General features: G+C 37.2%; 1 protein-coding gene across 1 annotated transcript in view; it reads right to left on the reverse strand.

Moving 5' to 3' along the window:
- LOC121431574 (cysteine-rich motor neuron 1 protein-like) overlaps nucleotides 1-12,657 on the reverse strand; it is a 39,203-nt gene that overhangs the window by 10,499 nt on the left and 16,047 nt on the right. Inside the window, exons 4-6 of the mRNA XM_041629116.1 lie at nucleotides 4,640-4,822; nucleotides 1,772-1,885; nucleotides 413-523 (exon numbers count right to left, since the gene is read on the reverse strand). Coding sequence (XP_041485050.1) covers nucleotides 413-523; nucleotides 1,772-1,885; nucleotides 4,640-4,790 — 376 coding nt within the window. The 5' untranslated portion in view covers nucleotides 4,791-4,822. The remainder of the gene's footprint in view (nucleotides 1-412; nucleotides 524-1,771; nucleotides 1,886-4,639; nucleotides 4,823-12,657) is intronic.

The raw sequence follows: 12,657 nt of genomic DNA on the forward strand, positions 1-12,657 counted from the left end.
GTCCAAAACATTTTTCCAGAACTTGAAGGATGAACATTTCTTCAATGCCACTATGTTCATGTTTGCGAAATTTCGCCCTATGCGACAGATATATGTTGAATTGGCCCTTATGGGTTCACTACACAAGACCTGTCTAGTGGAGGGAACAAGATCTGGATTTGGTGTTAAAGTCTCCAGATCTTCAGCAGTGCATGGCTCTGGTAGGAGGAGGCAGACCAAAAAGTGTTGCATCATCTGATCCTCTCCACATTTGCAAGCAGAGTCTCCATCGATGCGATAGCCGCATTTCTGCAAAGGGACTTTGCAACATCCTGTTCAGACCATAGGCGAATAAGAGATAGCAAGGTTGACCAATCTTCACTTGAACCTGAGAGAAGATTGATTTCGTAGATCGTAATACTATATTTCTCACCTTGTCTTATGCAATCACATGACGCAATTGCAGGACATCCAAAACTGTCGGAAGCAAAGCCATGTGGGCACGAATTACGGCAGAAAATTGGTACAGCTGCAGGACAAGGAGCTGAACAAAATGCGAAATAAAAATAACATGGTATTATCAATTACTTGCTGAAAATGGTCACACTTCCTACTTTATACATACTGATCGCACTGTCTAGTGTAAATTACCTTGTACTGTGTAGATATCACTACTGGGATGTTAAAATCTCACATATCTCAAAATGTCAACATTTCAGGGAAGCTGAGAAAAAGATAGACTTTGGGGTTATGACATAAATGGGGGTTTTATATATAAAAAAAGAGTCCTCTACATAAATTATGAGGCTGTTTTATAAGGTTGCAACCACTGCCACATTTATAAAATAGTGGGGGTTCCAGCAGCCATCAAAATCATCAAACTTTGAGATAAGAGGTTATAACTCCCAAGCTACGATATGGGTTTGAGTCCTCCTCGCTTCATGATAATGTCATCATTTATCATTGGCCACTGGTTTCGGATCTCGGTTTCCATAGAGCAGCCCATCTAGTATGTTGCAGTTTTGTGGCATAGAACATAATCAGAATCAAAAGAGGAAGTTCTCTTCACAAGTATTAGTAGAGATGACTCAGGCACTGTCCATTATTATTCAGGTGTATATGGTAATGTCTCTTTTTTAAATGTATGCCATGGAAACAATGCATTTCTATTCATCTGAATAAAATATTTGACATATATGTACAACATATGTATCAAGAGGAAAGGAAGAATTTATTGCCGTTTCTCTTCTTTCACTATATTTTTCTCATAAATAAATTTGAGGATTTTCATAAAAATACTATTATCCTCATATAAGTCAATCACCAATTTATTGTGAACGAGGGAAAATCATGAACGTATTCATGCTAAAGTTTATATACGGAATTAAAAATAATACAATATAGGCCTACAGAATAGGATAATGAAATGTTTAGAGTCAAGAGAGAGAAAAAGAGAGAGAGAAATGAAGAAAAGAGAGTAAGATGTCAACTTTTTAATCTCATATTAACTTTTCATACTTGAACATACGCAGAACATATATCTAACTTCCTTTGAATAGGGAGTTTAAAATGTGTGTGTTATATTGAATACACAGTGAACAACTTGCTGATTTGTAATCATTTTGTGGCCATAAAATTTTTACTCTCTTTTTATAGCTCTTTAGCTAGAAAACAGTGAATTTTACATTCTTTTTCATAGGAATAATTACATTAAAAAGCAATAAATTGCAAAATTTAACCATTTTGAACAGCATGGTTCTCTGTGATAGAATTAACTGTTTTAAAAACTTACTTGGTTGCCTGCATTTACAGATAGGACACCCGGTGATAGTAGTTGCTAAGCCATATGGACAAAGATCCATTATTGGGCACTCATTTGTGGTGAATTGTGGCAAGCATAGTGATTCTAAACGTACAATGACACAGAAATAAAAAAGACACATTTACTTAAAAGATATAATTCGGATATATTCAATTTCGGGACAAAAAATTAGAAGATACATTTCTTAATAAGTAATAAAAAACTTTAGCTTTGTGGAATTAGCATTGTTAAATTGGAAGATATATTTCTTAATCAGTAATAAACAACTTTAGCTTTGTGGAATTAGCATTGTTTTAACATTTATTGATCAGTCAAGTCAGTCCTTATTGTCAAACAATAAAGAGCAAACAAACTTGTGACGACTGAGGGGCTTCATCGACTCTTTTATTTGCATTTCACTGAAATGTGCATATAGCTGTTATGTGACAAATAGGCAAAACTTTTAAAATGTCAAAACTTTCTTACTTTACATCCAATTTTGAAGAAGCATTCAGCATCATGCTGTTTCAATTTTTTCTGTTGATTATAATCAAACTTTTTCTTGGGGTGGACTTGACCTTTAATCAATAAGATGTAAAGGAATACTTATGCATCTACACTACTGGATCTCAAGAAAGAAGCAAACCATCTTCACATCATCTTTAAGAATTGGTTACTTTGCCTGTCACAATTAAATGTTCAACTTAGCTAAAGAATAACATTACACAACTTAACTCTCAATAAAGGTTTGAAGCAAATAGTGCCCCCTTCTGTCAATTATTCTTGAGGATTGCGCAATGCTGCAATAGGCCTTCGTCATGCCGGCCATAACGGAATGGGACTTCTCAATGAATTCAAAGAGCAAAGGTATGTCAATCATTTATCTCAATATTATTGCAAGTTCATTCAAAAGTCAAAGATATTGTTTACCTATAGAACAGATTTTTTCATGGCTTTTACACTATCAAGTAAATATTCTTTCATAATACAAGCTCTGTGGGTGTACATGGTAGGTAATACCATGCAACAACACTCTCTGAATTAGGACTACCGTCAGTGCTTTTTGTTTTATGTTGTGGGTATCATAAAGTCACCTACTTGGGTTCAGAATTTTTATGTGCAAGCTACTAAATAGAAATTTTCTTCATTTAAGAAATTCCTATTGGGGAAATATAGCAGTTTTTAATATTTGTATGTAACCTAAAACATGTAGGAGGTTCATGATGGGGAAATATTCAGCTTTGATACTAGTATGAAACCTATAAATCCAAAGATTAAATCGTAAACTGGGTTTAAAAATTGTGATGATAATGAATGGCTTACTGAATACAAAAGAACTGACATACTCAGGAGCTTTGATTGATTTTATATTGTTTATATATATATCTATGTCTACTAATGAGCAGAAAACATCATCAGACATGACTTCTATCTTTAATCCAAACTATCATACTCAAGATTTACTTTGTGTGTGTTTCATTGGATATTAAATATTTTCAAAAAAAATATTTTGATCAGCTGTAGGATAGTAATTTACAGCCCAAACTCATGGAGACATTCCCAGGGCAAGGATAGTAATGACCCAATCAGAGAAGGAGGGGCTGTTTTTTTTTTTTGGGGGGGGCTAATTGTGTATTTTGGGAAGCTTTTTCTTTCATTCAAGAATTAATTTTTGTGCAACAAGCAATTATACCGTAAATTCAAATATCATTCTGTCATATTTAGAATATGGATTTTCTAAACATTCTTGGATATTGTTTTTTGCAGATCTTGGGGTAACTTTAGACAAATAAGTCACCCATAGCATTCCACTTGAGGAATTTTAGGGGTGATTACGCTGTGATGAAAGCGAAATTGCCTGTCACCCTCATGTGATGATAAATATAAATAGCTTATTGAATCAACAAGCACATGTACTGTGTATTCTCCCCCCCCCCCCCCCCCCCCCGAATAGTGGTACTGAAGATCAATAAATCGATCACATCATCCAGTCAATTGACGATCTGCGATCGAGACATCCATCTTGTGGACTGGTTGTTCTTGGTGTCCTAAACCAATTGAATACAGATGATATTTGTGTCAACTGCTCACTTCGACAGGTAGTTGTTACGCCCAAAAGACTCGACGCAGTCTTAGATTACCAACAATCCCACTCAACTGTGCCCATGGAAACGCTTTTGTTCTCCTTTGTCTTTCTTTTTTTCTGTCAGTTTAATATTGTTTTTCTAACTGCTTAATCAACCTCACACCGTACCACCAATTAAATGTTTCCTTTTTTCCTAGTTATCCTTGCAAGGTTGGATAGAGTCCGCCCTTTCTTGTGTATATTGATTAATCATATTTAATATAATGTATATATTTTTAATAATGTTCTGTCAAATTCATATGTGAATCTTTTTACCGTGTACAAACATTTATGATTTAGCCATTGGCTGCCAAGAATTTTTTGATGTCTAATTAATAAAGACCATTATTATTATACTGACATCATTGGCGGCGGAAGCCCAAAAATTTAGGATGGGGTCCACCTGAAATTTTCAGATGGATGGTCGCTTTGATGGCTAGCATATTGTTTCATTGCATATATTTAGAATGTCTACCAATGGGCAGGAAACTTGATCAGGTGCCCGTTTCATAAATGTCTCACAAGTTCACTTTACCATTACGGTAACTACCATAGTAAGAGAGCTCAACAGCCAATCAAAATCAATGTTTCCATGGTACATGTGGTTACAACAATCATAGCAAAGTTAAAATAACTCTTTACTAAACAGGCCCTTGACATTACTCTCAGGTTGTGGCATACTTCATTCAAAATATTATACTAAAAAATTTCATGTTTCCAATTTCAGTTTTTACCATCTGTAACACAGCGACAAACTGTACACCCCTGTTCATCGGTGGCATAGCCCTGGTCACATGACAATGCACAGGCAGCTAGGGTGGGGCACTTCACTGTAGGGATCCAGTAAAGGGGTCTGCTCATGGAAGAGGATGCTCCAAGTCCCATTGTCAATGCTACGTTCGCTGCAACAATGGTTCCTGAAAGAACAACATTAATAAAAGGTATGCTTTAACGATAGAAAATCATGGAGAATGGGACAGATTCTATGCTAAATTGAAACTTTTTTGAAAATTATATAATGGCTGCAATGCATAATTACATTTCAGGATTGTGTGGTGCTCAGGTGGCCCCTCTTCACCTTCAATTTAGCAAAGAATACTACTGCACTTTTGATTACTCAAAATTTAACAAGGCATAAGCGAAAATAACCAGAAATATCGCAATTTGCAGCGGCATGCAACAGAATTGTATCAAAAAATCATCGTGAAATAACTGGGATGGAATAACATTTGTCATATGAGAGTCTAGCACGTAAACTTTAATGTTAACCTGAAAATGTCCTTTGACATTACCATGTGACGACCAACATCAGCATAACATGCAGGTCTCCTCAGTACATCTATAACGCAGGTTTGGTTTAAAAGTGACTGACGGTTGTGGAGTTAGAATCTTGAAAGAAAAGTTCAATGTTGACCTCAAAATGACCTTTGACCTTACCATGTGACTTCACTACTTCACTACATCTAATATCCAAGTTTGGTTGACAAGGGACTTAATATCCAATTAAGCGCATAGGGACGCATTTGGCAGTGATATGCGATATATAAGCATGTTGGTATTATTATTATTATTAATGTTGCAGAGTTATGTATCATCATGTTTGTGACTTACGGACAACATTTGGATCCCTTAGTCTCGCCTTCACCTCTGGGCGAGACAAAAATCAAACCCCTATTCTGACAGCCATGGTTTATTTAAACATCAGTTAACTCAGACCACACTTTTATGGAGTGCTAGTTATCAACTCATTCACCAAATAAAAGTTATTCTTTATTCGGCAGCATAAAGTTGTGAAAATTTGATAGAGTGGTGAAAGGGGAAGAATAATCATACAAAACTATGAATTTTAATGAATTGATACATTATAATTACAACGACTATGAAAGATTATGAAGCCAGCTTTCCGAAGAAGTGTGTTTTAAAATTCTAGTTTAGACTAGGATTAAACCTGGATTAATCAGAATACCACGCTATGAATATTTTTTTACTATCAATTAAGTGCCACCCTATGAATATTTGAAAATGACTCTCAAAAATTTGAAGTTAAACATTACTAGGAACCGTAACACTCGTCAAATTTAAGTCATTCAAAGTAGTTTGCCATCAGACATATTCAATGGTAAATTAGAGAGTGATCAAAATTTTTTGGATCCAAAATTTTTGCCTCCGACAAAGATTCTACTATGATCGAAAGTTTAGGCCCCTTTTGACTCTCTAATTTACTCCACTGGCTCTCTTTCATTAGATAATCAGTTTTCAGCAGCTTTTTTTCTGCCAGTTATCCTAATAGGATAGAATTCCTCATTGTTGTGGTTAGCCAATGTATGCAGGGGCTAAGAGAAAGAAACAATATATGGATGAAGGGAAAGCCAAATACAAACATATTTACCTGTGTTTTGGATTTGTGAGAAAAATTGAATATTCCAAAAAAGTACATGTAAATATAAAGTGGTGTTTTAACCACAGTTAACACTATTCCAATTAATATAGTTCATAATATGGATAAACTTCCTTGAGGTAGGATTAGAAATATATTTTTGTGACCTATCAGAGTGCACAGAACAATACACAGGAAAGCAACTATCAGTATAAGCCAACATTACAAGCTTGACTATGTAGGGGGGCCTCCATGAGAGAGTCATCAGGCTTTTCTTTAAAGCAAACTTATTATTTTGACAAAAGGCACTCGACTACAAAAGTGGTAGGTATGAGCCGCAGGCAAGGCAAAATCAGGTGCTTTTAAAAAGGCTTATTGCAAAAAAGAGGGTCCTAGGAATGGGCTTTGGAATTTTTGTGAAAATGGGAATTCTTCAAATGGTTTGCCTGTGTGTGAGTGTGTATACATCCCTATGGAATGAGCATATTAGGCGAGCGGCGAGAGGCCAAAATTTGGGACTTTAATCCTCCCGACTGGATCAAAGCAAAAACATGCATCATTTTGAAGGAAATTTTCTGAATTTTTCAGAACTGAGAGTTAAAAGTGTCGCAGAGTGTAGCTTCACCATGGAAACCAGCCTTGAATAGGCCACGCCCATTTTTGCGATAAATGCAAAGCAGCAACTTATTATTTAGATTTGTTAATTAATTATACTAATTTATATATAAGTATAGAATTTTCAAGGATAAAATCACTACAGATTGAATAATATGATAATGCCTAGCAACCAAATATATATTTCATACATATTTGATTTCAAAATCATTGCCTAGCAACATTATTTTCCCTAGCAACCATATTCACTTTTCAATATTCTTTAATTTTTTTACCAGATTAATTCATTTTATAATTTTTTAAAGTTTTTAATTTGTAAAAACTAATGAAAAAAGGTAAATTTTGATGAAAGTGATAAAAGAGGAAGACTAGGATGTATAATGCATATATGATCATGAAAAGTTACCTTATAGCCGTGTTTGATTAACCCCTGCATGTGACGGATATCACTAAATATATATGTTTGTGTGTATTACGACTATATGAATCATTTAATGGATATTGTAATATTGTTATAAATCAAATAGATACCCTAGTGTGTCATGTTATCTGTTCTAATCTAAATATTTGAGTATTCACAGATTTTTCTGTTACCTATGGAAACCATTTTATGTTGCCTAGCAACAGTATTTTCCCTAGCAACCATCACTTTTTGGCGATATTTCAAGCCTGTAACCTCCACAAAATTCCTGTTTTGGGGCCTCAAAATGCATCTTATACTATTCTAAGCATTTATTGTGGTGATGACAATTAATTTCAGCCATCTGGCCAGGAAGTCAGCATATTGAGAGAGGGCATGGCTGTATACAGAAAACTTTTCCTTGGGGGTGGCAAGAAAGTCTCCAAGAAACAAAGCGAGGAAGCAAAGCGACTGAGTTTGGCAAGGGATGCTTTTTCATAGTAAATGGAAGGATATCATGCACACTTAGTGAAAATTGTGAAAATTTTCAGTTAGATACCCTGTGTCAAGTTATTTGTACAATCTAAATAATTCAGTATTCATAGAATTTTCTGTTACCTATGGAAACCATTACGTTGTCTAGCAACAGCATTTTACCTAGCAACCATCACTTTTTCGCGATATTTCAAGCCTGTAACCTCAACAAAATTCCTGTTTTTGGTCCTCAAAATGCATCTTGTACTATTCTAAGCATTTATTGTGGTGATGACAATTAATTTCAGTCATCTGGCCAGGAAGTCAGCATATTGAGAGAGGGCATGGCTGTATACAGAAAACTTTTCCTTTGGGGTGGCAAGAAAGTCTCCAAGAAACAAAGCGAGGAAGCAAAGCGACTGAGTTTGGCAAGGGATGCTTTTTCATAGTAAATGGAAGGATATCATGCACACTTTTGGTGAATTTTGTGAAAATTTTCAGTTAGATGCCCTGTGTCAAGTTATCTATTATAATCTAAATAATTCAGTATTCATAGAATTTTCTGTTACCTATGGAAACCATTACGTTGCCTAGCAACAGCATTTTACCTAGCAACCATCACTTTTTGGCGATAGTTCAAGCCTGCAACCTCCCCGAAATTCCCTTTCTTGGTCCTCAAAATGCATCTTATACTATTCTTAGTATTGATTGTGGTGATGACAATTAATTTCAGTCGGTATATTAAGAGAGGGCATGGGTGTATACAGAAAACTTTTCTTTGGAGTGGCAAGCCGACTAAAAGTCTCTGATTAACAAAGCGAGGAAGCACAGCGACCGAGTTTGGCAATGGACGCTTATTCATAGTAAATGGAAGGATATAATGCACACTTTTGGTGAATTTTGTGAAAATTTTCAGTTTAAAAATGCATCTTTTCGCTGCGTACGGCCATGGTAGAGGAAATGAGTATTATTAACAGTATCATTTAGTTTGTTATTTGGAACATTTTATTATACATTTTAGGAAAAGTAATATATATATCCAAGACCAACCAATAAGTCTTAAAGTGTATCCAAGACCAGCCAATAAGTCTTAGAGTGCCTGCCATGAGAAAACGGAATTATTTATCTTGTGGAAATATAGTGATTGTGAACTCGAAAGCTAAACTTGTACTTTATGAGGTTTCTACTAAAATATGTAAATCAGAAAGATCTATCGTTTCTATCTGCAATTCTGGCAACTCTGTACATTGTGAACTCAAAAACTAATTACTTTATGAGGTTCCTACTAAAATATGTAAATCACAATGAACTATCAAAGTTTCTATCTGCAATTCTGGCAATTTTCCTGTGTTGTTGGAAGTTTTTTTTTGTTATCATACCAATGGATGGGCAATAGGGCAGTTTAACACAGTAGTATACTTGCAGACCTTCAAACATGATTGCTGGTTTATCTGCACAACTTGATGAAAAAAACCTTTTCAATGATCACCTGCCATGATTTAAACACAGATCAAGAGATCCTCAGTATGTCGAATGTACCAACTAGACAACAAAAATTACTCTAATCTGTGCCTGTTGCTCACTAGAACCCATTAATCTCTGTACATTAGTGGGCATTACATTACTGATTCCAGCAGTTCATTAGCAGGTCAAATATCTGTTTAAGTAGAATTAATTAGGTGTAAGCCCTGTTATTGTCTCATCAAGATAAATGGCAAAGTCCTAACCATAGAACTTATGAGTATTCCCATTTAAGTTCTTTCTATAACTCCAAACCAATCTCTCTCCATTTCTCGAGAAGCCACCTCCGATCGAGAAAATGTAATTATTGGGGATTTCAACAGTCACAGCATTATATGGGGGTATGGAGGAACCAACGAGATGGAGAACTTGTGGAGAACTGGTCAGATGCAAATCAGATTGCATCACCCAACAAAATGTGACAAAGTTGTGCTTGACCCTCTCCCGCACACTCAACATCAACCTATTGGGCTGAAGGTGAATGAAGCCATCACTCTACGCACACTTCCCTTTCACAGATGTTTCACCCTGAAGAAAGCAATCTGGGAGCAGTTTGTCATAGATCCGGATAACTATCCACAGGATCTTCCAGCACTCCCTACTCATTACGACACATTTGGAAAGCTATTGAAGAAATCATCAGAGAAGAATATTCCACGAGGATGTACAAACTATTCTCCGGGCTTGACGAATGATGAGGCTGCTGTACAGGAAATATTTCAGGAGCTTTGAGAATGGCCCCTTTGGTGCCGATACACTTGAATGTGGGGGAAATTGACAACTGCCATTATGGATAATAAAAAAGAAAGTGACAGTAATTTAATAAATCAATGGACATGACTCACAACAGCAGAAAAGCCGGGGAAAACGATTCGGATCCTTGAAAAACGATTCAATATATACCCATAGTGACCACCGTTCAAGTGGCCCACTACCTTCTTGTGTACAGTCAAGGTAACCCTATTTATTGCCCACGAAGGGCCAACCTCCCTTAAATAAAAGTGCAGTGACAGTCTCCCAACTAAGAGTCATTTAAATTCACAAGACCATTCAGCCTGAACGTCTTGTCTGCTTGTGCTAGGCTATCAAAGGGAATAATTAAGAGCAACAAGGTACCTGGATTAGATGATGTCCTCTGTGAGCAGATCACCCTTCTTGGACCAATGGCTGCTGACATGTTAAACCACTTTTTGCATGAAGAAAAAAAAACAATGGCAAGAGGAAATTTAGGGTAGTTGCCAAAGTCGAGCCAGGCAAAGACCCAATCAGAGTTACAGAAAAATCTCTCTACTCTGTCACACATACAAGCCCTTTGAAAAGCTCCTGCTTAACCGCATTGTTCCCTTTGTGACTGAGTTCTTCATTCCAGTAGATTCAGGCCAGTAAAGTCCTTCACTTATCAAGTACTGAATCTGACTCGGTACATCAGATGGTTTGAGGAAGGTCTGAAAACTAGAGCTGCCTTTGTTAACTTAACTGCAGCTTATGAAACAGTTAATCGTGGGGTAGGCCTTCTTACGAGGAAAGTCATTGTGGTGACAAAGGAAGTCAAGTTGACAAGGCTAATTAAAAAAATGCTGAAACCGGTTGTGAATCTCAGTGGTTCCAGCAGCAAATGGTGGAGGCAGAAAAAAGGTCTCCCACAAAGAAGTGTCCTTGCCCAACTCCTCTTTAACATCTACACAGACGACCAAGTAATCCGTCTGTATGCTACCATAAAGAGTAGATGATCTTTACCTATTGTGTGGCACAGTCCCCCAGATATAGAGGTATCAGCACAGGTGGAAAAAAGAGCAAAAAAGATGTCCTTCTTCCACTCTCTAACTATGAACCTGACACAAAGAGACTGGAATCAAGACAATTTCCTTCACTTGACTGAATCCCTTGATAGCTATGCACACAGTCAAAGGATCGCCCTAGGGACAAACCACCTCCAGTCTGTGACGCAAAAGCTTTCCATGTGACCTACGAATCACGCCCCAGGTTCAAATGACAATTGGCCATCCTGGCTATGTCTTACATGGCTATGTCTTACATATGGTCTGGAACAAAAAGGTGCAAAGTCCTTAATATGCAGTTCGGGGCTACAGCAGGGATGCAGACACTATCTACGACTGAGGAGAGGATCAGACAGTGCATCACCTTTTGGTCTGCCCCCCCCTCCTACCAGAGCCGTGCGCTGCCAAAGATCTGGAGTCACTCAACCCAAAAGCCAGATCTTGCTTGAACCCTCTACTACAAAGGACTTGTGTCGTTACCCGAGAAGATGGGCACAGCGCAAATATTGCCCTTTAAAATCATTCAGTACACTATGACCAAATGAAAGCAAAGGTGTGCAGGAGTTTGTCTCTCCAATAGGTGGCTTTTTAAGGGGGTATGTAGATATTGGGTAAGATTGTTAGCATCGAATATCTTTGCTCTTTCACTGACAAATTGTAAATTTCCCCTTAAAACACTAACATTCAGAATATAGGCACCGTTTTCAGCAAAGTTTTAGCCTCACCATGGACCTAGGTCCATGGCCTAACCGACAACCCCATCAGGGACAAATTAAGTCCCTGTCCCCTCCCCATCCAACAACCCATGACCAAATAATCATTTTTTCCCCAAATGTCAGATTACCATAAATAGGTGTATTCTACCAGTCAGATAATTAATGACATTCTTCTTAGCTCATTAAAGATGTCATGTCCTGATAATGGTACAAGATCTACATGTAGTTTTCCTGTGGAAAGAATCGAGTGCAGTGGCAAAGGCAGTGGCAGTTCAAAGCTCTGGTAGGAGGGGTATGCCAAAAAAGTGTTGTATCCTGTGATCATCCTTACAGTTGCAGGAAGTTTCTTCAATCCTATTGTAGCCCCATAGGCGGTTCAACAAGATCAGGTAGGCCATTCTTCACTTGGACCTGGAGAGTAACGTACTAAGTCCATAGGTGAGATTGTGCATCACAGACTGGAGATTGTTAGACCAGTGGGTGACGCTTTTATGCGAGCAGAGTCATCAAGGGATTCTATTGAGCAGAGAAAACTGTGTCTAGATTTGAGTCTCGTTGCAGGCTCATGATTGACGAGTGGAAAACTATGTTCTTGATTGTTTTTTTTTCTTTCATCTGTGCTGATGACTTCTCTTCTGACGTACGGTGGGGGCAATAATACATAGTAGGTAAAGATTACCCACTTCTTTTAGTCACAGGCAGTCAGTGATGGCTCTGCAAGCTCCATTCAAGATTTGGGGTCAATATTTAGCACCAAGGACTGCGTACTCAGCAGTGCAGAAGCATAAAGTCAGAGCTGTGGTACAGAGAGATTTGGCATCTATCAATTCCCCATATGTTTCCCAGCTTCTTCAGAATGATATTCCTTTGC

The sequence above is a fragment of the Lytechinus variegatus genome, chromosome 18 (assembly GCF_018143015.1).
Source record: "Lytechinus variegatus isolate NC3 chromosome 18, Lvar_3.0, whole genome shotgun sequence".
Taxonomy (NCBI): domain Eukaryota; kingdom Metazoa; phylum Echinodermata; class Echinoidea; order Temnopleuroida; family Toxopneustidae; genus Lytechinus; species Lytechinus variegatus.